This window comes from Natator depressus, chromosome 16, assembly GCF_965152275.1.
Source record: "Natator depressus isolate rNatDep1 chromosome 16, rNatDep2.hap1, whole genome shotgun sequence".
In the NCBI taxonomy this organism is placed as follows: Eukaryota; Metazoa; Chordata; order Testudines; family Cheloniidae; genus Natator; species Natator depressus.
Window position 1 is genome coordinate 3,625,392 of NC_134249.1, and position 23,990 is coordinate 3,649,381.

The 23,990-nt window shown below is 50.4% G+C and overlaps 2 protein-coding genes across 2 annotated transcripts in view; both read left to right on the forward strand.

Moving 5' to 3' along the window:
- The first annotated feature begins 2,402 nt into the window (after positions 1-2,402).
- Positions 2,403-6,173, forward strand: PHPT1 (phosphohistidine phosphatase 1). The gene is made up of 3 exons (XM_074973365.1): positions 2,403-2,625; positions 3,602-3,726; positions 5,190-6,173. The coding sequence occupies exons 1-3, from the start codon at positions 2,478-2,480 to the stop codon at positions 5,280-5,282; spliced, it is 366 nt and encodes a 121-aa protein (XP_074829466.1). The 5' UTR covers positions 2,403-2,477; the 3' UTR covers positions 5,283-6,173.
- Positions 6,174-18,838: 12,665 nt separating this feature from the next.
- MAMDC4 (MAM domain containing 4) overlaps positions 18,839-23,990 on the forward strand; it is a 50,890-nt gene continuing 45,738 nt past the window's right edge. Inside the window, exon 1 of the mRNA XM_074973535.1 lies at positions 18,839-18,929. Within this exon, the coding sequence (XP_074829636.1) occupies positions 18,890-18,929 (40 nt within the window). The 5' untranslated portion in view covers positions 18,839-18,889. The remainder of the gene's footprint in view (positions 18,930-23,990) is intronic.

Below are 23,990 nucleotides of genomic sequence, written 5' to 3' on the forward strand. Positions count from 1 at the left end.
TTGGAATAGCCTTCCAAGGGAAGCAGTGGGGGCAAAAGATCTATCTGGCTTTAAGATTAAACTCGATAAGTTTATGGAGGAGCTGGTATGATGGGTTAACATGGTTTTGGTAATTAAATATTCATGGTAAATAGGCCCAATGGCCTGTGATGGGATATTAGATGGGGTGGGATCTGAGTTACCCAGGAAAGAATTTTCTGTAGTATGTGGCTGGTGAATCTTGCCCATATGCTCAGGGTTTAGCTGATTGCCATATTTGGGGTCGGGAAGGAATTTTCCTCCAGGGCAGATTGGAAGAGGCCCTGGAGGTTTTTCGCCTTCCTCTGTAGCATGGGGCACGTGTCACTTGCTGGAGGATTCTCTGCTCCTTGAAGTCTTTAAACCACGATTTGAGGACTTCAATAGCTCAGGCATAGGTGAGAGGTTTTCGCAGGAGTGGGTGGGTGAAATTCTGTGGCCTGCGTTGTGCAGGAGGTCAGACTAGATGATCATAATGGTCCCTTCTGACCTTAGTATCTATGAATCCAATCACATCATAATTCCTTGACTGTGCCAGGACTTCCAGTTCTCCCTGCTTGTTTCCCAGGCTTCTTGCATTTGTGTATAGGCACTTGAGATAACTTGCTGTTTGTCCTGCTTTCTTAGTATGAGGCAGGAGCCCTCCCCTCTCGAGCGCTCCTGCTCGTGCTTCCTCCTGGTATCCCACATCCCCACTTACCTCAGGGCTTTGGTCTCCTTCCCCTGGTGAACCTAGTTTAAAGTCCTCCTCACTAGGTTAGCCAGTCTGCTAGCGAAGATGCTCTTCCCTCTCTTCGTTAGGTGGAGGCTGTCTCTGCCTAGCACTTCTCCTTCTTGGAACACCATCCCATGGTCAAAGAATCCAAAACCTTCTCTCCGACACCACCTACGAAGCCATTTGCTGACTTCCACGATTCGACGGTCTCTACCCAGGCCTTTTCCTTCCACGGGGAGGACGGACGAGAATACCACTTGCACCTCAAACTCCTTTATCCCCGATAAGAGCTATACCCAGCTAATCCGGGAGCCTGACGCACCCACCCGCTGCTCCCTCATTCTCATCCTGTGATTGCTGTTAATTCTTTGAACGACAGCAGCAGGCCGCAGCCAGAAGCAGGCTGCATTACACCGGCTGCATTTGCTTTATGGGTCCAAGTTATTAATGCAAAAACATAAAGAAGCATGACACTGAGGGGCATGAGGGGACATGAGGAGAGGGGTGTCAGGGGGGGCACGGAGAGGTGTGTCAGGGGACACGGGGTGTCGGGGGGGGCGCGATGAGAGGGGTGTCAGGGGGGCACGGGGTGTCAGGGGGGCGTGAGAAAAGGGGTGTCAGGGTGGGCCCAGGGTGCCAGGGGGGCATGGGGTGTCAGGTGGGGTGTCGGGGGGGGCACAGGGAGAGGGGTGTCAGGGGGGAGCAGGGAGCGGGGTGTGAGGGGGGGCACGGGGAGCAGGAAGCGGGGAGAAGAGTGCCAGGCAGGGTGCAGGGAGCTGGGAGAGGGGTGTTGGGGGGGCACGGGGAGAGGGGTGTCAGGGGGGCGTGGGGTGCCAGGGGGGGCAAAGGGAGCAGAGAGCAGGGAGAGGGGTGTCAGGGGGGCGTGGGGTGCCAGGCAGGGTGCCGGGGGGGGGAGAGGGGTGCCGGGGGCTCGGGGAGCACAGAGAGGGGTGTCCGGGGGGCACGGGGAGCAGGGAGAGGGGTGTCGGGGGGGCACGGGGAGATGGGTGCCAGGCGGGGTGCCGGTGGGGGAGTGGGGAGAGGGGTGCCGGGGGCTGCGGGGAGTAGGGAGAGGGGTGTCGGGGGGGTGTCAGGGGGTGTCGGGGGGGCGCGGGGAGCAGGGAGAGGGGTGTCGGGGGGGTGTCAGGGGGCCGCGGGGTGCCAGGCGGGGTGCCAGGCGGGGTGTCGGCGGGGGCACAGGGAGCAGGGAGAGGGGTGTCAGGGGGGGCGTGGGGAGATGGGTGCCGGGGGGGGAGTGGGGAGAGGGGTGTCGGGGGGGTGTCGGGGGCTCGGGGAGGGGGGTCCTCAGGGGGGCGCGGGGTGCCGGGGGGGCCTCAGGGCCTCGCGCTGCCTGTGGGTGTTTGCACAACGCCTGCAGCCCCGCACCCCTCGCGCCCAGCAGGCCCCGCTCGCTCCCCGCCCCCTCCCAGCCCGTCCAGCGGGTCGCCGAGCAGACCCGCCCCGCCCGGCGGCCCCGGCCTCCCCCGCCGCCCGGCCCGGGCCAGCCCCGCCCCTTCCAATCGGCCCAGCCACCGGCATTTTCTGTCGGCGAAATCACACCCCTCCACTTTCACCTTTAAGGATCAGACTTTGTTCGTGTCCCCTTTAAGAGCGCTTTGCTCTAATTGGGCGAGATCTTCACGGCTCTGCAACACAATTGGCCGCGGCGCTGTGCAGTCCCCGCCCCGTTTTGCCATTGGGCGGAAGCAGTGCTACGCCGCTGGCTCGGTGCGGGGCCGGCAAGATGGCGGCGGAGGAGTTGAGCCGCATCCCCAGCGTCGACATCGACCCCGACGGCGTCTTCAAATACGTGCTGATCCGCGTGCGGCCGGCGGGGGGCCAGGGGCCCGCCAGGGATCTCGTGCGGGGCTACGCCTGGGCCGAGTACCACGGTGAGGGGCGGGGCGGGGCCGGTCGCGGGCTGGGGGCGGGGTTACGCCTGGGCCGCGTACCGGGGCGATGGGCCGGGGGCGGGGCCGCGTACCGGGGCGTTCCCCGGGGGTAGTTGCCCCGCCCCCAGTGCCGGGGCCCTGCGTGGGCAGGTGCGGGTCGGGACTGGCTCTGCGCAGCGCGGTTACCAGGACTCCTGGGTTCCGTGCCTGGCTCTGCCGCGAAGTCGGCTTGGACCTGTCCCGCCACTCGTGCGCCTCTGTCCCGCCCGCTCACGTGGGGAGCGTGGCTGGATCCCGCGCTCAGTGGTGTGTGCAGCGCGCTGGGGATGAGCCGAGGGGTCTCCTCCGGGGGGACGGCGGATGCCTCCGGACCCAGGGCCCCGCGTCACTAAGGTGCACAAGGGATGTGGCTCAGTCCTGAGGCTGCCTTGTAATGGTAGCTGCCTTTCAGGAGGCTGCTAGTGTACGGAGGGATCCGCCATCACTGTGCAGCTGAATACAGATAGTTGCAAATGGTGCTGTTGATAGCGGAGCAGAAAGTCCATCATGAGTTGGGTGGGCTGGGATTCTTTCATCGACTCATAGATATTAAGGTCAGAAGGGACCATTAGGATCATCTAGTCTGACCTCCTGCACAGCGCAGGCCACAGAATCTCACCCACCCACTCCTGCTGTTGTAAATCCTAGGAACAATCTGTTCAGATCTGGATCCATAGTACAACTGGGTCTGGAGATGAGAACTGTGAAATGGGGCCCATAGTGGTGAGCCATCAGATTGTGGTTCCTACCAATCCTGTATCCCTTTAACTGTGGGTAAGGTCAGAGCATGTCTTTACCCTGCAATTGTATGTGTGGGGTAGGTAGCACATGTATGAATTAAATGTTCCACATATTATACATGAACCAAGAATATCCCCAGGGAAGGAACTTTAATAGACTTTTGTTTACATTCATTCTACAATGTCTCCCACCCTAGCTGATATTTATGACAAGACTGCGGCAGAAATCGAGAAGCAAGGCTACGACTGCGAGTGCTTGGGCGGGGGCAGGATCTCCCATCGGAGCAAGGAGAAGAAGATCCATGTTTATGGATATTCTGTGGTAAACAAGGAGCAATGGGAGGGTGCTCTTGGTTTGATTGAGAAACTTGTAACCAGTCTCGTGAGGGGAGTGGGTGGAGAGGATTCTTTTCACCTATGCTGGTATCTTTGCTGTCTGAGCAACAGCACCAGCCTGGAACCCCCCACTCACAGTCTGTGCAGTTTTGACATGGAAGCTGGCATCTTACCACTGTCTAATGTGTATAAGGTAGCGAAGCTTTAAAGGTATTGACTTATTAGTTAGGCTGCTAACCAATAGCCTTTCCTGAAGAGTGGGCCTGTAAGACCAAAAAACATCCAAAGTGTAGGGTTGCATCCCTGACAATCATGGACAACAGCTATTGATGGATCAATCCTCCATGAACTTATCTCCTTTTGGGAACCCACTTATTCTTTTGGCCTTCACTACACACAGCCCATGGCAAGGAGTTCCACAGGTTGACTGTGCCTTGGGTGAAGAAGTGCTTCCTTATGTTGTTTTGTTTTTTTTTTTAAAAAAAACCTGCTGCCTGTTAACCTGCTGTAGCCTAATGCCTGGTCTAAACACAGTTTTTGTACCAGTATAACTGTCAGGTAGGGATGTAACTTTTCTACTGATCTAGTTATGCTTGTACATCCTTTATTGCTTTAATTACATTAGTATAGTTAAAACAGTACAATCCCCCTGATATGAATGCAGAAATGTCTGTATAAAGGTGCTTATATTTGTATAGCTTATTCACTTTCGCTATGGGAATAGCTATCCCAGTACAAGTACATCTGTGCTGGTGTGACCACGTTCCTCCTGGGGGATTGTGTTCCTTTAACTGTACCCACCTAATTAAGGCTTGTGCTTGTGGCTGCTTCCATTTTGAGAGCAAAAGCCAAACGGGCAAAGAAGGAAGCCGAATTGGAATAAATTCATGCACTGCTGCTCGTCACACTGGGCACAGAGCAGCAGATGTTGCCAAGGAGCAGCTCAAAGGGCTAACAGTGACCACATGGCACTGTTTGCTCTTGGAGCAGAGAGAACTATATGGGTCCCACCCAGCTCTGGAAAATAGTTTAATCTCTCTCCTTCAACTTATTCTTCACCGGCTCCCTTCACTGCCTCTGCCAGAAACACTCGAGATCCCCAGACCTGCCCCAGGTAAACCCAGTAAGAGAGAGGTACCTTGTGTGGCCCAAGGATGCCGTCACTCTCCAGAATCTTCCCAATCCTAATCTCCTCTAGGAGCAGGGACGGGGTTAGGACAGGACTGCCCTGATGCTCCACTTCTGGGCACCAGCTGCCAAGCTGCAGTGCGTTCAGTGTGGATTGTTGCCAGGTGTAGATGGCAGTCATTTGGGAGTTTTAGGCAAAGTGCTGGGGGCCTCTTCCATCCCCAGATTATCCTCTCGGATTTTCTTATTGCTCAGGGCTCTGTCCCCAGGACTCTTCCTGAGCCCTTCACAGTTCACAGTGCTGCCTTTTTCCTCTTCCAGGGCTTTGGTCAAGCAAAACACTCTGTGTCCACAAAGATACTGAAAGATGAGTATCCAGACTATGTGGTCACCTGGGCTGACGAAGGCTACTGACTTGGCTTACTCCGACAGCAGCAGACATCACTCCCTTTTCCTGGGACTGAGAAGCTCAGGTCATTGGCTGGGCTTGTGGGAGCAGAGAGCCTGCACTGGCCAGTGCTCTGGATCTGCCTGGGCTCCATTGTGTTTCCTTGTGTCTGGAGCTTCATGGACGATACAAGTTCGTTCTGCTGGGAAGCTTCTGGCAGGAGGGGGTGAGCCTAGAGCATGAGGAATTCAGCAGCCTCCATGCCCTTCGCATCCTTTAATTGTCTCAGTGCTGTAGTCTTGAGCTGCATCTGACGAAGGGGCAGCAAAGCCTGTGGTGGAAATCCTGGCCCCAGTAAAACCAGGGGGGTTGCCATTGATCTCAGTGGAGCCAGGACTTCTCCCTGAATGTTTACGGTGAAAATTAAACGGTATCTTTAAATTTACAATAGTCTAAATAGTTTAATTTACAATAGTCTAAAGCATCTTCAGTAGGCATTCCATTGAATACATTTCGGCTTTACCAGTTAATTTTGCAATCAGGGTAGGAACTCTCTTATCAGCAGGGATTTCATGTATTACCCACAGCCTGTTGAAGGTAGTCAGATATCCAACAATATCATCATCCTCACTATGCAGGATATAAGTGTTCCCACTTGTGGATTTTTGGAGTAATGGAGTCGTCGGGGTCAGGGGTTCTGGTTCTGCTTCTCTAACAGGTCCAGTTGGTGTTTTCGCGTGCGCTCTTTCTCTCTTTTTCTTTTATCTCCAGTTCTTTCAGTTGCAATAATCTCTGGTGCTCCCTCCCCTTTTCTGCAGACTGCAGCCTAAAAAGCTCCAACTTCGCAATCGCTTCACTGCTTTTACTCACTTTCCTGTTTTTCTGTTCCTACTTCCCTTTCCCAAAATAAACAAACTGAAAATAACAAAACTGTGACCACCTCCTGACTGTTCGTAGCCACTGCACTTAAGACTCACTTAAAATCATAACTATCAGTGCTTAAAGTGTGAACTTCACCTGAAGTAACAAGCTGCCAGCTGGGCACCTGGGAGCCAGCCTTAACCTGCTCTGCTGTGAGAACCCCCACTCCTGGGCTATTCACGCACAGCCTCTGGCACGTAAACTGCTCCTTGGATTGTGCAGCCGAATGACACTAGCCAATATCTCCGGTTCCAGACATAACTGGAATCTCTGTCTTGCAGTGTCCAGTTATGCCTGCTGGATGCTGCATGCTTATATGAGTTTGTCAATTTAACAAAGAAATTGATATTTACCAGGCTTGTTATCCCAAGGGGAGTCTCTGGCACGCTTCAAGCAAAGCTCACTGCTTCAGGTAGAATAAATAAACAGATTTATTAGCTGTAAAGATAGATTTTAAGTGATTATAAGTCAAAGCATAACAAGTTGGATTTGGTCAAATGAAGTAAAAGCAAAACACATTCTAAGCTGATCTTAACACTTTCAATGTCCTTACAAATTTAGATGCTTCTCACTACAGACTGGCTGGTTGCTCTTTAGCCAGGCTCTCCCCTTTGATCAGTGTTTCAGTCGCTTGGTATGGTGGTGTCTGTAGATGTAGGTGGGTGAGAGAGAGTATGGCAAATGTCTCCCTTTTATCATGTCCTTTCTTCCCTCTTGGCTTCCACCCCTGCACACCCTTCAGAGTCAGGTGAGCATTACCTCATTGCAGTCCAAAACTGACCAAAGGAACAGGGGTGACTCACGCAGAGTCTTAACAGATCCTTTTGTTGCTGCCTAGGCCAGTGTTCTTTGTTCCTGTGAAGCTGGGCTGGGTTTGTCTCATACCTGCCCTGATGAGGTGTGAACTGCCTTTCTGCTCCTGGAGAGTTTTTGCCTGGGCTTAGTTTAAGCCATGAGGATACGTTTTCAGCATCATAACTGTATACATGAAATTATAATCTATAACATTACTGTAACAATTACTATAACATCACTATAACAACCATGCTCAGTGCTAAAGGAATTGGCAGATGTGCTTGCAGAGCACATCCGCCATTATCTTTGAAAACTCGTGGCGATCGGGGGAAGTCCCGGACGACTGGAAAAAGCCTAATGTAGGGCCGATCTTTAAAAAAGGGAAGAAGGAGGATCCTGGGAACTACAGGCCGGTCAGCCTCACCTCAGTCCCCGGAAAAATCATGGAGCAGGTCCTCAAGGAATCAATTCTGAAGCACTTAGACGAGAGAAAAGTGATCAGGAACAGTCAGCATGGATTCACCAAGGGAAAGTCATGCCTGACTAATCTAATTGCCTTCTGTGATGAGATAACTGGTTCTATGGATGAAGGGAAAGCAGTGGACGTGTTATTCCTTGACTTTAGCAAAGCTTTTGACACGGTCTCCCACAGTATTCTTGTCAGCAAGTTAAAGAAGCATGGGCTGGATGGATGCACTACAAGGTGGGTAGAAAGTTGGCTAGATTGTCGGGCTCAAGGGGTAGTGATCAATGGCTCCATGTCTAGTTGGCAGCCGGTGTCTAGCCGAGTGCCCCAAGGGTCGGTCCTTGGGCCGGTTTTGTTCAATATCTTCATTAATGATCTGGAGGATGGTGTGGATTGCACCCTCAGCAAGTTTGCAGATGACACTAAACTGGGAGGAGTGGTAGATACGCTGGAGGGTAGGGATAGGATACAGAGGGACCTAGACAAATTGGAGGATTGGGCCAAAAGAAATCTGATGAGGTTCAACAAGGACAAGTGCAGAGTCCTGCACTTAGGACGGAAGAATCCAATGCACTGCTACAGACTAGGGACCGAATGGCTCGGCAGCAGTTCTGCAGAGAAGGACCTAGGGGTTACAGTGGATGAGAAGCTGGATATGAGTCAACAGTGTGCCCTTGTTGCCAAGAAGGCCAATGGCATTTTGGGATGTATAAGTAGGGGCATTGGCAGCAGATCGAGGGACGTGATCGTTCCCCTTTATTTGACATTGGTGAGGCCTCATCTGGAGTACTGTGTCCAGTTTTGGGCCCCACACTACAAGAAGGATGTGGAGAAATTGGAGAGAGTCCAGCGAAGGGCAACAAAAATGATTAGGGGTCTGGAACACATGACTTATGAGGAGAGGCTGAGGGAACTGGGATTGTTTAGTCTACGGAAGAGAAGAATGAGGGGGGATTTGATAGCTGCTTTTAACTACCTGAAAGGTGGATCCAAAGAGGATGGATCTAGACTATTCTCAGTGATAGCAGATGACAGGACAAGGAGTAATGGTCTCGAGTTGCAGTGGGGGAGGTTTAGGTTGGATATTAGGAAAAACTTTTTCACTGAGAGGGTGGTGAAACACTGGAATGCGTTAGCTAGGGAGGTGGTGGAATCCCCTTCCTTAGAAGTTTTTAAGGTCAGGCTTGACAAAGCCCTGGCTGGGATGATTTAGTTGGGGATTAGTCCTGCTCTGGGCAGGGGGTTGGACTAGATGACCTCCAGAGGTCCCTTCCAACTCTGATATTCTATGATTCATCATGAGCCTTCCGAAAACACCCAACATGACAAACTTTGCATTGGATACCACACAGTCATTTTACAAGGATGAACATGGGGATGCTGGGTGTTCCCCTCAGGTACAGACTGTCACATCCCCCTATCCGACCCTCTGCCCCTTATCTGACTGGGGGAACGTGAAAAACGACAGACCGTAACTTGGCCTCCAGATCCCCAGATTGCCTGATAAGGCCACCCCAGGAATTTGGAGACTGTGGAGCTGCATCTGCAGCCTGCCTACAGGCCCCTACATGAGCCCCAGTACACTCTACAAACATCTCAGTTTGCTCGGTGCCTCTGTTTCAAGGTTGGAGTTCCCCACATACCCAAGCTCTGTCTCTAGGCCTGTGCACTGCTGCTTCCCTCCAGGCGTCCGTCCACCTGCCACCTACATCCCAGAGCAATTCACACAGCAAGGAAGACAGGCGTCTGTCCGCCTGAGGCATGGGTAGAGCCTGACCCAGAAGGCATGCTCAGAGGTTGGCCCCTGCTGGCTTGGATCCAGTTCAAAATCTGGTTGAGGAGCTTCTGCTGCCCTTATAACTTCTAGCCCAGAGGTTTGAGCACTCTGAGGAGGTGTGGGAGACCCCAGTTCAATTCCCCAGTCTGCCTGCTGGGGGCAGAGGGTATGAATAGGGGTCTCCCACCTCTCAGCAGAGTGCTGGCACCACTGGGGTTAGTCTGACATGGGCTTGGTCAGTCTGCTGTTCCACTGGGAATAACTGATGATTATGGCTACGATTTAGTCATGGAAGTCATGGAATCCGTCACTTCCAGCGACCTCCATGACTTCTGCAGTGGGGAGCTGCAGGGTACGCCGCTGCCCGCAGTGGGGTACCCCACAGCTCCCAGCCACCGCCGGTGGCGGGGGAACCCCTCAAGCTTGGCTGTGGCGGGGGAACCCTTGAGCTCCCAGTGTCCGGGCAGAGGGGCAACCCCCGAGCTCCTGGTAAGCTCACAGGTGACGGCGGGGGAACCCCTGAGCTCGCTGCCAACGCAGGCCCCGGGAGCTGCTGATGGGGGCACCCCACAGCTCCTGGCCCCCAGGGGCAGCGGAGCACCCCTGGAGCTACAGGCTGCAGGGGTACACTGCAGCCCCGAGCTGCTGCAGGCGGCTCCCTTCGGGCAATGTGGGGATCCCCAGATCCCCATTTTGTCCTGGATATTTTTAGTAGAAGTCACCGACAGGTCACAGCTTCTGTGAATTTTTCTGTTTTGCCCGTCACCTGTCGGTGACTTCTACTAAAAATACCCAGGACAAAATCTGAGTCTCACTGCTGATGGATGGGAACAGGGGCCTGGGCACAGGTCTCCCACTTCGTGGGCGTGCCCCCGTCACTGGGCTCACTGTCATTCTCTATCCCCCGTGGAACGAGCGGTGAAACCCAGGGCGCCCCTCCCCCATAGCTCAGTGGTCACTTTCCAAAGTGCCGGGGGCGTTCCACCGCCAGCCCTGCCGCGGGCCGTCCCGCACCCCTTCCCCCAAGGCTCCACCCCTCCGTCAAGTGGGCCACATCCTCGCTCTTCCCCCCTCCCCAGAGCCTCCAGCCTGCACGCTGCTAAACAGCCGATTGCGGCAGGTGGGAGGGGGCGATCCCCGGGGCCTGCTGGTGGGCGGGAGGTGCGAGGGAGCTGATGGGGGGCATTTTTTCCCCATGGGTGTCTGTACCTAGGAGAGCATGCTTCTGAGCTGTTCCTCTTCAAATCCTTTCTCTCCACAGGCAGGGGGGGATTGAACCTGGGTCTCCCACAGCCCTGCTGAGTGCACTAGAACTGGGTTAGAAGTTACCACCATGGCACCCCCTCCTCTGCCATGGCCATTTTTGTGGTGTGGGCGAGGCCAGCGCCTGTCTCATTCCTGCAACAAATGTCTGCGGCTCAAAAGCCCCCTGACTTGCGCTGATCGCTAAGCAGACTTAGGCCTCTAGTTCGGGGGGGGAGGTGAGGCGAGCGGGAGGAGGACTTAGGATGCTCTCCTGTCATTGGCTAGTTTAGGAGCCTTTGCACCTCGCTTGCTGGCTTTGTGGATCCCACTTAAGGCACCTGCCTCCCCCACTCAGTGTATAGAGCCTGACTACTTAACTCAGACTGTGGAGATCGCCGTGGGGTGCCTGTGATTTTTCTAGGCACCTAAGAGTTGGTGGCGTGATGCTCAGCATGGCAAGGCCTAAGTCCCTTTGTAGATTTGGGCCAGAGTGCCTACCTCCTTTAACTGCGCTTGTTCCTAAGCCAGACGCAGCAATTTCAAACAAACCGCAACTGGCCAAGCAAAGCTGGGGGCCTGCAAATGGCCATGGTGGCCTCCCCTGTAAAACGAGGTCAGAACTAGCCACGGGGGCACCAGCACTGATTTTGAATGGTCAGGTAGAGAGCACTGGATGTGCTGCCCTGTTATACAGGCCTCTGCTCCTCGGCTCTGAGGCAGGATATTGCTGCTTAACATTTCATCAAGACTCCCTCTGTCTTGCCCTGGGCACAGATTATTCCTGGATGTTGCAGGTTTGTACATGTCCTGGCAGGAGTTTTAGAGGTCACCTTGGAATTCAGAGGCAGTGATCTCCCTGCAAAACACAGGAACACGTGGCCTACACTGAAGGGGAAGAAGTGAGAACGTTTGTTTTTTTTAATAATTGACTACAGGGAGTTCTGAGGCAAAGCACAAGAGTTAGGTACTGCACAATATTTTGACTAAAAAATTAGAATGATATAAAATGAATTAAATTGATTAAAAATTGGCTAACTGATAGGTTTCAAAATATAACTGTAAAGGGGAAATCGTCATTGAGCAGGTGTGTTTCCAGTGGGGTCCTGTGGGGATCTATTCTTGGACCTACACTCTTCAACATTTTTATCAATGACTTATAAGAAAACATAAAACCATCACGATTAAGTGTGCAGATGACACACAAATTGCGGGAGTGGTAAATAATGAAGAGCCAGCAGGTCACTGATTCAGAGCGATCTCGATTGCTTGGTAAACTGAGCGCAATCAAACAATATGCGTTTTAATATGGCTAAGTGTAAATGTAGACATTGAGGAGCAAAGAGTGCAGGCCGTAGTTCTAGAATGAGGGACACTGCCCTGGGAAGCAGGGACTCGGAAAAAGATTTGGTGGTTGTGGTGGAGAATCAGCTGAACATGAGCTTCTAGTCTGACGCTGTGGCCAAAAAAGCGAACGTTAGGCTGGGATACATAACCTTGAGTAGGAGCAGAGAGGTTGTTTTACCTCTGCATTCAGCACTGGTGTGACTGCTGTGGCACTGTGTCCAAGTCTGGAGTCCACAATTCAAGAAGGATGTTGATAAATTGGAGAGGATTCAGAGAAGAGGCACAATATTGATTAAAGGATTAGAAAACCTGCCTTCTAGTTATAAAGAGCTCACTCTATTTCGTTTAACAAAGAGAAGGTTAAGAGGTGACTAGATCACAGTCTGTAATTTGTTACATGGGCAACAAATATTTAATAATGGGCTCTTCAATCTAGCAGAGAAAGGTCTAACATGATCCAATGGCTGGAAGCTGAAACTAGACAAATTCAAACAGGAAATAAGGCATAAATTCTTAAAGGTGAAAGAAATTAACTACTGGAGCAATTTACCAAAGTGGTGGATTTTCCATCAATGACAATTTTGAAATCAAGATTGGAGGTTTTTCTAAAAGATCTTCTCCAAAAATTATTTTGGGTCAGTTCTTTGGCCGTTGTTGGACAGGAAATCAGACAAGATGATGGTCCCTTCTGGCCTTGGAATCTATTAATTAAGTCCTGTTTCAACCCAAAGGGCCAAAGTGGGACTAACTTAAGTGGGGCCTAAGTCTTGTCCCTGTAAGTTGTGCCTAGACTTTGTACTGGTGCTGCTGCACTGCAATGAATTTCAGGCAAGACACATTAGGGTCCAAATTCCTTAGCCCCACTAACCATCACCAGAAATTTCCCCACCAGAGGCACTATCAGGTCAGATTTGACCTGCCCAGTGAGGTGTTGTAAAAAAATGACCCCTTCACAATACAAATGGTCTAATGATTTAAACTCCTATAGAAACTATTTGAAAAGAGAACTCAACTCTCCCCCTTGCAACTTCTTCAGCCCTGGGCTTGTGCATGGAAACCGAAAGGTGAAATTAACTAGATATCAAATGAACTGACTCAGTTCATTGCTGGAGCTGAGTGGAATACAGAGTAACCAACAGTGTAAAAAGTGACAAGTGAGTTAGATTTTAAAATGCTTCCCTTTGAATCATCTCAGCGGGGCTCCTGTTTTGCTTTTCAAAATAAGAATAACAAGAATTTTAACCTGGCAGTTTCCCTTTTAAAGCATTGATAAAGGCCTGACAAAAGCATCCTGCCAACAGTGGTTAGTTAAAATCTGGGCTGATACATCTCATGCCATTTCAAAAATTCCTACACAAGACACATTGGCAGCTTAGAGCTAAGTGCATTCCCAGTTAACGCAATCCATCACACTCAATGAGATCACCAGATAAGGTCATATGAACATCCATCCTGACCTAAGCTTGTGTGTCTTCCCTACCATGCATCAGATATCCACACTCACTCACTGACTCCACAGCAAACTCCCATTCCAATGCGCAGCCACTCATGGCATACACATCCTGTTACACTTCTGCCTTATCTCCAACCAAAGACCTTTAGATATGTGAACAAAACATCGACTTTACCATTACACGTGTGTCTGTAGGGAATATTCAGGGTCTTAACCTTGCTGAGAGCAGAATAAACAAACAGCATAAATAAGACAAATCCCTCTGCGGTATGTCAAGCCAATCAGTCAGTGCTAACTGCTACTAATGAGAAATGTTTATATGCTGGTTTTTAATCCTGGGAAAATAACATTCAGATAGCCTCTGCTGTGGTGTGTATAGACCATAGAGATCTGCAGCAGTTACAGGCTTCTCGTCAGCTAGGGAGGGTAATGAACAATGGCAGGGGGATAACTGCTCGTCAAGTGAGGAGGGCAAAGCCAGGAGACTTGCCCTTTCCGTGAGCATGTGCTCCCACTTGGGGGTGGGGTGTGGTTGTTGCCCAACCGACGTTTCCAGGCTCATGAAGGCCAGTGTCCCTTCTGATAGCTCAGGAATGCCCCTGCCCTCGCAGGCTGGATTCTGCTCTCCCGCACGCAGCTCCGCAGCAGCAGTATCCTGTTGATGTTGCAGAGCCCCCTGACTTACACCAGCACAGGTGAGAGCAGAATCAAACCCTTTGTTTATGACTTGATTGCACCAGGCTAAGCCTCGTCTAGAGTCCAAGGACATCTCCTAGGAAGAAGAAGCTACGTGCTGCTGTGTGCACTGGGACTTGGGCAACAGAACCCTGAGGGCAGGGTGCTGTGGGGTGGGGGTGAGGGCATACTGCTCCATGCCAGTCAAGGGCATCCAAGGCCTTGGGAGCATGAGCTGGGGATGGTGCTGCTGTGAGAGGTGTTGGGCTGTCACAAAGCCTCCTTCTTGGCCACCAGCTCAGAATCCATCCTGGAGGGCCAGGGAATTTATTATTATTATTATTATTATTATTAATTAATAATAGGCACCTGTCTGGGTCACCACTTCTAGGAAGCAAGACAGGCACTGGTCCCACCATGGTTAATCACCGGCAGGCCAATCGTGAGTGTATTGGACATTTACAGCAACGTGCCCACGTCTGGAGTCCAAGGCTGTGGAGTACTGGCAAACCATCACCAGCCAGGGATCAGAGATGGGGTCTCTGAGCCTGCACAAGGTTCATAAGGCTCTGTGTGCTGGAAACCATTCACCTGGAGTGAATCTTGTGACTGCAAATAGCTTTGCATCCCTCCGCCTCATGTCACAGCTATGCAGAGACCTTAAACCAAGAGAACTCTCCATGTGCAAGCCTAGTCGAATGCAGCCCACACTGGTGGTAATTATAACATAATACCTAGGTCTTATCTAGCACTTTTCATCTGCTGCTCTCATAGCACTTCACAAGGGACATTGGTATCATTGGCCCCCTTTTACAGATGGGGGACTGAGGCACAGAAAGGGGAAGCAACTTGCCCAAGGTTACCCAGCAGGCCAGTGGCACAGCCAAGAATAGAATTCAAGTCACCATCTAGTGCTCTGTCCACTAGGTGCCACTGCTTCCCAGCACTAACCCTTTTGGCTCATGTGGTTAGCCAATATTCAGGTTATTTCCATTAGGAGGAAAACTTGATGCCACAAGTCAGATATTTCTCTGGTGCAGTCCTGTTTATTTACAAAGAATGCACACAAAGTCCGGTTTCTCCAAACACAGTAGAAACAAACAGCAGCAGGCAGTTTCCTTGCTCACAATTTCCAAGCCTGCCTCTCCAGCAGCACTGTGCCCCCAGGAGCTCTGTCTCTCTGCTCCCTCCCATGGCCACTCTCATGACTGTTTCTCTTGCTGTCTGCTGGCTTTCTGCCTCTCAGTCACCCACGCAGACATACACAGCTTCGACCAATCAATCCCCTCCCACTGCATTTGCAATCAGTCCAAGAGAAGCTGTTCAAACCACATAGCTTAGCTTTCTTTGGCTCCACCATGTGGCTTAGTGCCTTGGATGGTAGTTTATTGTTTTCCAGATATTACTACACAATGGACATTTAATTGCTCCCTCTGTGTAGCCTGAAAGGAAGGTGCTTAGAAGAATACCTATCCCCTTTAACCAGGTCTGTGATTGTCTATAGCTCAGCAACCTGCCGGATGGCAGTCATAACACCAGCTCCCATCTCAGCTCTGCCCATCATCCCTCTCTTTGCTTGGCCAAAATTTTGGTAGCCCCAAAATGTCCAGCAGTTTTTAATCTTGACATAACCTCAGCAGCTCCTTTTTCAATGTATCTGGTACCACCAGCTGATACCTGTACCCATCACCCACTGATTTCTCCCATGTTCTATACCATAATTCATCTTTAAGCTCCAAGTTTTCCCATCCTGACCAGCATAGTGAGGAGATACTAGATGCTCTAAGGTGGCTGCGTTTCCAGTTGCTTTCCCAGTCACACACTATTCTGAATTCAGGGCCATCTCTTTGGGAAGTTTTTCACTTCTCTGGAGTTCATTCCTGCACCCTACATCCACTGTCCCAGGGATCAAGCAGGAACATTTTCACTTTGAGGAGCAAAGAGAGCGAGGCAAGGGTAATCTCTCACTGAGCACACACTTTCCCTTTACTGACCAGTTCCTTGTTCTCCGGCTAAGGGCAGTGTTTGCAATTAGCCCCTCAAGAAGGCCAGCTGGACAAGGCATCAGCATTCCCATGATTGTGTCGAGGCCTGTGTGTGATTGTGAAATCACATCATTGCTGGGTCTCCAGTCACCTGGAAAGTGGCCCCTCAAGACTCCTAAATCTAAAGAGCCATTGCAAGGATGCCTGGTCTGGCCTGACCACAGGTGTTAAGTTCTCCTGGACAGCGAGTGGTGGAAATGTTGTAATCGTTGCCAGGCATTCCTTCAATTGGTGCAATAATTTCTTCCAAGAGAATTTAGTCTTTTGCTGTGATAAGCCACTACCGTCTCCTGTCTTTTGTGTTTTTGTATCAATATCACCCCCAACTCAAAAGCGCTAGCGTCTGTGTCCAATATGAAAGAGGTTTTGAAACATGGCCAAGCTAAGACAGGAGCAGTCACAAGAGCCTTTTTTGGCTCTGCAAATGCCAGCTCACACTGTGCTGACCGCTGGAATGGTTTCCCTTTCTCACCCGCCCTATGCAGCAGCTTTACTATATTGGCAAACTCACAAATAAACCTTCTGTAATAGGAGCAGAGTCCTGTCAAACTCAGCACATCTAGGAGTGGCTGAGGAGCTGGCTGTTCTGTACAGCCTTGATTTTCTTTTTGTCAGTGGAAATTCTCACCTCACCAGTTGGGTGCCTGAGGTAGGCTACCTCTTCTTGGAACAACTTCGGTTTTGGGGTTTATTTCAGTTGATCAGCTTCAAGCCTGTAACAGACCACTTGTAAATGTACCAGGTCCTGTTCACAGGTTTCAGCAGCACCAGGATGTCATGTAGAGTCTAGGTGTAGCAGGCAGGCTGTGAGGGACCTGCCCTGTCACACTCGCCATTAGCTTCTCAGATGTGTGTGCTGCTTTACACAGACCAAAGCCATCACTTTGTATTGTCACAGGCCCGCCCTGCTGTGCAGGCAGGTTGTTCCTTCTCTTTTGGATCCATTTCCACATGCCAGCACCCACTGCTAAGATCCAGTGTGGGAAAACCAGACTGAACCTGCTACAGTGTCCAGGGTATCACCTATTCTTGGTAATGGACAAGAATCCTTTAAAGTGACTTCATTTAATTTTCTATGGCCCACACAGCATCTGGTGCTGCCACCCCGTTCTTACCCATCCCTCTGGTGAGCCCAAGGGCTGACTGAAGGCCCTAGTATGCGTTCCGGAGACATTTTCTGGATGGCCTGTAATGCCTCTTCCCACTTCCCAACTGGTGAGCTGGTTTCCTCCAGTGCACTACAGCCTATGTCTTTGGTGGATCAGGAGAACAGCTCCTGATTCCTAACTGGAAAGTCCCTTAGGTCAAGGTATGTCTGCCCTGCAATTAGACGCCTGCGGCTGGCCCGTGCCAGCCGGCTTGGGCTAAGAGGCTGTTCAATTGCTGTGTAGATGTTCTGGCTGCAGCCTGAGCTCTGGGACCCATCCATCTCTCCGGGTCCTCGAGCCCAAGCTCCAGCCTGAGCCCAAATGTCTACACTGCAATTAAACAGTCCTTAGCCTGGGCCCTGTAGTCCAAGTCAGCTGGCACGAGCCAGCAGCCACGGGTGTTGATTGCAGTGCAGACAGACCCAGAGACTGTTCGGCTGCGTCTCATTTAAATGCACAGCACTGCACTGAAACAATTCCAGTTGAAACGCTGGGAGCTTGCCTCTCCGCCATGTACTTTCCCCCCCGTGCCAGTGTTTACCAGACTCACCGTTCACAGGTAGCGACTGTGGTTCCTTTTCGGCTATTTTCTGTTTGTCAGAAACATTTAGCAAACAAATGGGGATCAGTGCCAGCTTCAGAGCCACAAGAACTTAAACAGCTAAGATTCCCCAGGACCCTGGATCTCAAAGCAGGGCCCAACCACTCCCCATCTTTCCTTGCTGGGAAGCTACCGCAGCACGTAGCGGTTATCATGATTTCTGCCCCTGGAGGCAGGACAGCTCATTCACTGCAAACCAATTACCTACAAACTTGTCTCACCCGGGCCACATTCGTAAAGGGAATTTGCACAGACAGCATTTGTAAGACACCTTCCCTGACCCTGACTACACAGTCCTTAGCCATCATGAAAGCCAAATTAATAATTAGCTCATCTGCATCTCAGCTACCCCGATGTCTTGCTTGAATTCCAGGCTTCATCCCCAATTTCCCCATTGTGCGGGGATGCCCATTCCCCAGTCATGACTCCAGCTGAGCCCAAGGGGGCAGCTGGTAAAGGGTCTGGAGGGTGGCCCCGTGGCTGGGGTGGTCCAAAAGTCCTGCTGTTGATCACATGGACTGCTGGAGCTGCTCGGTTAGAGGGGAGTAGGCAGGCTCTGACCCTGCCTGAGGCCAGCAGCTACTACCCAGCTGTGGGCACACACACAGCCAGGGCATGCCGCAAGCACCGGGTGTGCCTCAGCAGCAGTCCCCTGGCAGCTCAGCATTGATGGCCTCCAGAGTCCCCTCCCTGGAAAGACAGTGGATAACATGGAGTCTCACTCTCAAGGGTGGGGTGAGGGGAAAGTGAGGACAAGTGAGGGCTCCTCAGGGGCTGGAGGGGGATACCTAGGAGTCCTCTATCATGGATCTTCTGAGAGACCCCTACTATCCCCCCTGCCCCACACTCCTCCTGGGAGTGAGATGGATCCATGGTCACTGCTCCCCTGGAGCAGCCAAACTGCTGCCATTCTGCTCCACCCCTGCATGTCCCTGGCTACAGTGTCAGTTCCATAGGGAAATACCCTGCTGATAAAACCTGCTCCCCTGGGACTGATTGCACCAGGATCAAGAGCTCTGCAGTGCAGGTACGAGCTGGGGCTGAAGTCCAGAGCTTGTCAAGTCCTTGGGAGCTGGTTCCAGCCTTCGCTCTGCAAGCACAGCCCCTCCAGCAGCTGTGTCAGCTCCCAGCTGCACACCTGCCCCGGGGCAGAGGCTCAGGAGATGCCTGCGCGGCTGCTCCTCTTGGTTCTGGTGCTCTCTGGTAAGTTCCCTTTGCGGACGCAGCACTTCCCAGCCGGACATTGCTGGGAGAGGGCAGGGAACAACCCATCACTTGCTAGTTCAGATTCAACCTCCACATGTAACTTCTCTGTGTCTCATTTTGGGGGACTGTAAACTCCTGCCGTGCCAGGGCTTTAAGGAGACATTTTGCCCTTAAACAAGAAGCTGAGGCAAGATTGGCTTTGATCATGCCACATGTTAGTTCCCTTGGACTGAGTTGCCAGAGAGCAGAAAGTACGTTGAGCCTTGGATGACTCCACACTAAAGGAAGGAGAGTTCTCTAGTGGTTAGAGCATGAGGCTGGCACGCTGCGAACCTAACTTCTATTCCCAGCTTTGCCACTGATTCCCTGGATGACCTTGGGCAAGTCACTGCTTCGCTCTGTGCCTCAGTTTCCCCTTTGTCATGTCTCTTTAGATTGGGCTCTTCAGCACAGGGTCTGGGTTCTCACTCGGTGTTTGTACAGTACCTGACACAGCGGGACCCTGAGCTCAGGTGTTTGTACAGTACCTGACACAGTGGGACCCTGAGCTCAGGTGGCGCCTCCAGGCACTACTGAAATACAAACACTAGAGCTGAGTGAACAGGAATTGAATCAGAATGTTCCTGGGAGATTACTGATCTGGTTTCTTTCAGCTGTATCGTGTGGACACGTTTAATATAATAGATCAGTTCCTGTTGTTCTGTTATTAGTTCGGTGCATTTCCCTAGCACCTAGGAGCCTTCGTCCTGGGCCAGGAAGCCTTTGTGCAAGGTGCTGTGCAAACACAGACCCAAAAGATTTTCCCCACTCTAAAGAGCTTCACACCAAATCGAACAGAGAACATGCAGCTGGATGATAAAGTCTAAAGGGAAAAAAATGATCAAATCAAAACAAAACCAGACTCCTGGCAACTCTAGGTGGAGAGTCCAGGGCTCCCCACAGCAGCTTGGGCTCCCTGGGCAGCTCTTACCATGGCCCTGCTGGCTCCAGCTTCTGGCTTGGCCAGGGGGTGGGGCCTTGGGTGGGAAGGGGAAGAGCAGAGGCAGGGTACAATGGCGATGGAGGTGTGAGGGGCTCAAATGTTCTTTGTGTCCAGGGCCCCAATAAATCTTAATGTGCCTCTGTGAAGGGAAGCGGATTTCAAACCTGAGTGTTAGGTCCATCTTTTCCAGGTTTGGATGTGAATGCTGATTGGATGCCAGTGATGCCATTCAAACATCTGTAATACCACCATTGCTCAGGCTCTGACTCTTCCTTGGGTGCATGTTCATTTTATGACAAGAGCAAGCCCCTGGGGCATTGATACAGGGGTTATTGGACACCTGAGTGATCACTAACTATTAGAGCTATGCCGAGGCCAGAAATGCCCATTCACAAAGGATTCTGAAATATGGCTTAATTCACAATTGGAATGAAACTGCACAATATTGAAATTCTCCATGAAGGAAAATTCTAAAAAAAAAATTGTTTCAATTTTAACTTTTTTCAAGTTTGGTATTCTATTATTATGAATTACAGATAGTGTATTGACCTATAGTATATAACTAAATAGAAAATCAAACTGAAACAAAAAGTTATTTCAAAATGAAAAATGGAAATGGTTCATTCTGACAACTTCACCTAAAGTTAATGCCCAGAAAGATACAGGATTATTAAACAATCGATTTGTAAGGATAACAGGCTTATAGGGAACAGCCAGCATGGATTTGTCAAGAACAAATCATGCCAAACTAACTCAATTTCCTTCTTTGACAGGGTTACTGGATGTGGATGGAGGGGGAGGTTTTAGTAAGGCTTCTGATACAGTCCCACATGACATTCTCATAAGCAAATTTGGGAATCATAGAGTCATAGAATCATAGAATACCAGGATTGGAAGGGGCCTCAGGAGGTCATCTAGTCCAACCCCCTGCTCAAAGCAGGACCAATCCCCAATTAAATCATCCCAGCCAGGGCTTTGTCAAGCCTGACCTTAAAAACTTCTAAGGAAGGAGATTCCACCACCTCCCTAGGTAACGCATTCCAGTGGTTCACCACCCTCCTAACGAAAAAGTTTTTCCTAATATCCAACCTAAACCTCCCCCACTGCAACTTGAGACCATTACTACTCGTTCTGTCAACTGCTACCACTGAGAACAGTCTAGAGCCATCCTCTTTGGAACCCCCTTTCAGGTAGTTGAAAGCAGCTATCAAATCCCCCCTCATTCTTCTCTTCCGCACACTACATAATTCCAGTTCCCTCAGCCTTTCCTCATAAGTCATGTATTCCAGCCCCCTAATCATTTTTGTTGCCCTCCACTGGACTCTTTCCAATTTTTCCACATCCTTCTTGTAGTGTGGGGCCCAAAACTGGACACAGTACTCCAGATGAGGCCTCACCAATGTCGAATAGAGGGGAACGATCACGTCCCTTGATCTGCTGGCAACGCCCCTACTTATACAGCCCAAAATGCCATTAGCCTTCTTGGCAACAGGGGCACACTCATATCCAGCTTCTCGTCGACTGTAACCCCAAGGTCCTTTTCTGCAGAACTGCTGCCTAGCCATTCGGTCCCTAGTCTGTAGCGGTGGATGGGATTCTTCTGTCCTAAGTGCAGGACTCTGCACTTGTCCTTCTTGAAGCTCATCAGATTTCTTTTGGCCCAATCCTCTATTTTGTCTAGGTCCCTCTGTATCCTATCCCTACCCTCCAGCGTATCTACCTCTCCTCCCAGTTTAGTGTCATCTGCAAACTTGCTGAGGGTGCAATCCACACCATCCTCCAGATCATTAATGAAGATATTGAACAAAACCAGCCTCAGGACCAACCCTTGGGGCACTCCACTTGATACCGGCTGCCAACTAGACATGGAGCCATTGATCACTACCTGTTGAGCCCGACAATCTAGCCAACTTTCTATCCAAATGGAAATGTGGTCCAGATGAAATTACTATAATGTGGATGCGAGACTGGTTGAAAAACCACATTCAAAGAATAGTTATCAGTAGTTCACTGTCAAACTGGAATGAAGTATCTAGTGGAATCAGTCCTGGGTCTGATACTATTCAATATTTTAGTTAATGATTAGGATAATGGATTGGAAAGTGTGCTTATGACATCTGTGGATGACACCAAGATAGGAGGGGTTGCAAACACTTTGAAGGACAGGGTTAGAATTCAGAACTGGAGAATTGGTCTGAAAGCAACCAGAGGAAATTCAATAAAGACAAGTGCAAAAGTACTTCAATTAGGAAGGAAAACTCAAATGCAGAACTACAAAATGGGGAATAGCTGTCAAAGTGGTAGCATTGTTGAAAAGGCTCTGGGGATTATAGTTTATCACAAATGGAATGAGAGTCACCAACGTGATGCAATTGTGAAAAAGACCAACATAATTCTGGGTGTATTAACAGGAGTGTCATATGTAAGGCACAGGCAATAACTGTGCCACTCCTCTTGGGCCTGGCGAGGCCTCAGCTGGAGTTCTGTGTCTAATTCTGGGCGCTGCACTAAGAAATATGCAGACAAATGGAGGGAGTCCAGAGGAGAGCAATAAAAAAGATAAAAGGTTTAGAAAACCTGCTCTGTGAGGAAATGTTACAAAAACTGGGCCTGTTTAGTCTTGAGAAGACTGAGGGCTTGTCTACACTTTCCGGGGGATCGACACGGCGATTGATGCCTTGGCGGTCGATTTAACAGGTCTAGTGAAGACCCGCTAAATTGACCGCAGATCGCTCTCCTGTCGATTCCTGTACTCCATCGGATCGAGAAGAGTAAGACGCTCTCCCATCGACATCACGTAGTGTGGACCCCGCAGTAAGTAGATCTAAGCTACATCGCTAGTCATGTCACTCAAATTGTATAGCTTAGATCGACTTTTCCCTTCAGTGTAGACAAGGCCTGAGAGGGGACCTGATAGCAGTCTTCAGGTATGTTAAAGGCTTTTATAAAGAGGCCAGTGATCAATTGTTCTCCATGTGCACCAAGGCAGGTCGTGGAACCCCCGTCACTGGAGGTTTATAAGAACAGACTGGACAAACATCTGTCAGGGATGGTCTAGGTTTCCTTGCTTCTGTCTCAGTGCAGGGGGCTGGACTAGATGGCCTCTCTAGATCCCTTCCAGCCGGACATGTCTATGATTCTGTGACAATGTCAAAATGGGACATTTCAACAGTGTTAGGACTTTTTTTTCTGGTTTTCTTCCAAGGTGAAATTCCAGAGCACTCAATGAGTGGAGTGTTCCACTGTTAACAGACTCCCATTCCGATGGAATATGGTTCTGCCAAAGCTCTTCTGACCAGCTCTATTAGCTACAGCACTGTAGGAGCCATCCAAGGTGTGGACTATATTGCCCAGCACTGCATGGCCTCTTGGGCCGCATGGTTCCATATGGCTCTGCCAGGGACATTTCTTCGCCCGGAGAAACCTATCAGACAGAGATGTGAGCTCTGCCCCCCACAGACGGTGCCAGCTGGCACTGAGACAGGCCTAGTGGAAGGGATTAGGGGATAAAGCACGTTCTGAATCGGGTTTGAAAGAATTCAGGGAGGGGAAATTGTTACATTCCATTTCTGGCACATTCCCATAAACATGTTGGTTCAATTGCCGAGGATTTGGTTAAAATACAATAATACTGTGATGCTGGCAGACCAGGTGCCAGTTCATGTCAAAGCCCCAGGCCTCACTGCATGCTTACAAATGCATGGCTGAAAGCCAGGCCAATTCACTTGTGTATTAGTATAGATCAAAGTGATTGATAACTGTATAAGAGTGTATTTAAACTTCATGAAAATGAATGGGACATTAAATGCATTGTTTTCACTTCTCTGTATCCCGTTATAATGTAATAGCAAACATCTACATTGTGTACACCTCTGTAACTAAGTAACCCCTCAAACGAGAAAGAGGCCTTGTGGAATGCAAATGAAGAACTCTAACAGAAAAGTGCTAATTTCAAATCAAGTTGTCATTCTGTGTGATGATCAGAGATCAAAGACTTAAAATGCATTCCTCACTCTCTGTCCTCAGAGAAAGAGCCCACCAGGGTAGTGACCCTGTCAGCTTGTTTTCTGTCAGAA

Coding starts and splice junctions, on each gene's coding strand:
- PHPT1 (XM_074973365.1), top strand. CDS start 2,478: ATGGCGGCGGAGGAGTTGAGCCGCATCCCCAGCGTCGACATCGACCCC. Junction 2,626..3,601: donor CGCCTGGGCCGAGTACCACG/GTGAGGGGCGGG, acceptor CTCCCACCCTAG/CTGATATTTATGACAAGACT. Junction 3,727..5,189: donor ATGTTTATGGATATTCTGTG/GTAAACAAGGAG, acceptor TTCCTCTTCCAG/GGCTTTGGTCAAGCAAAACA.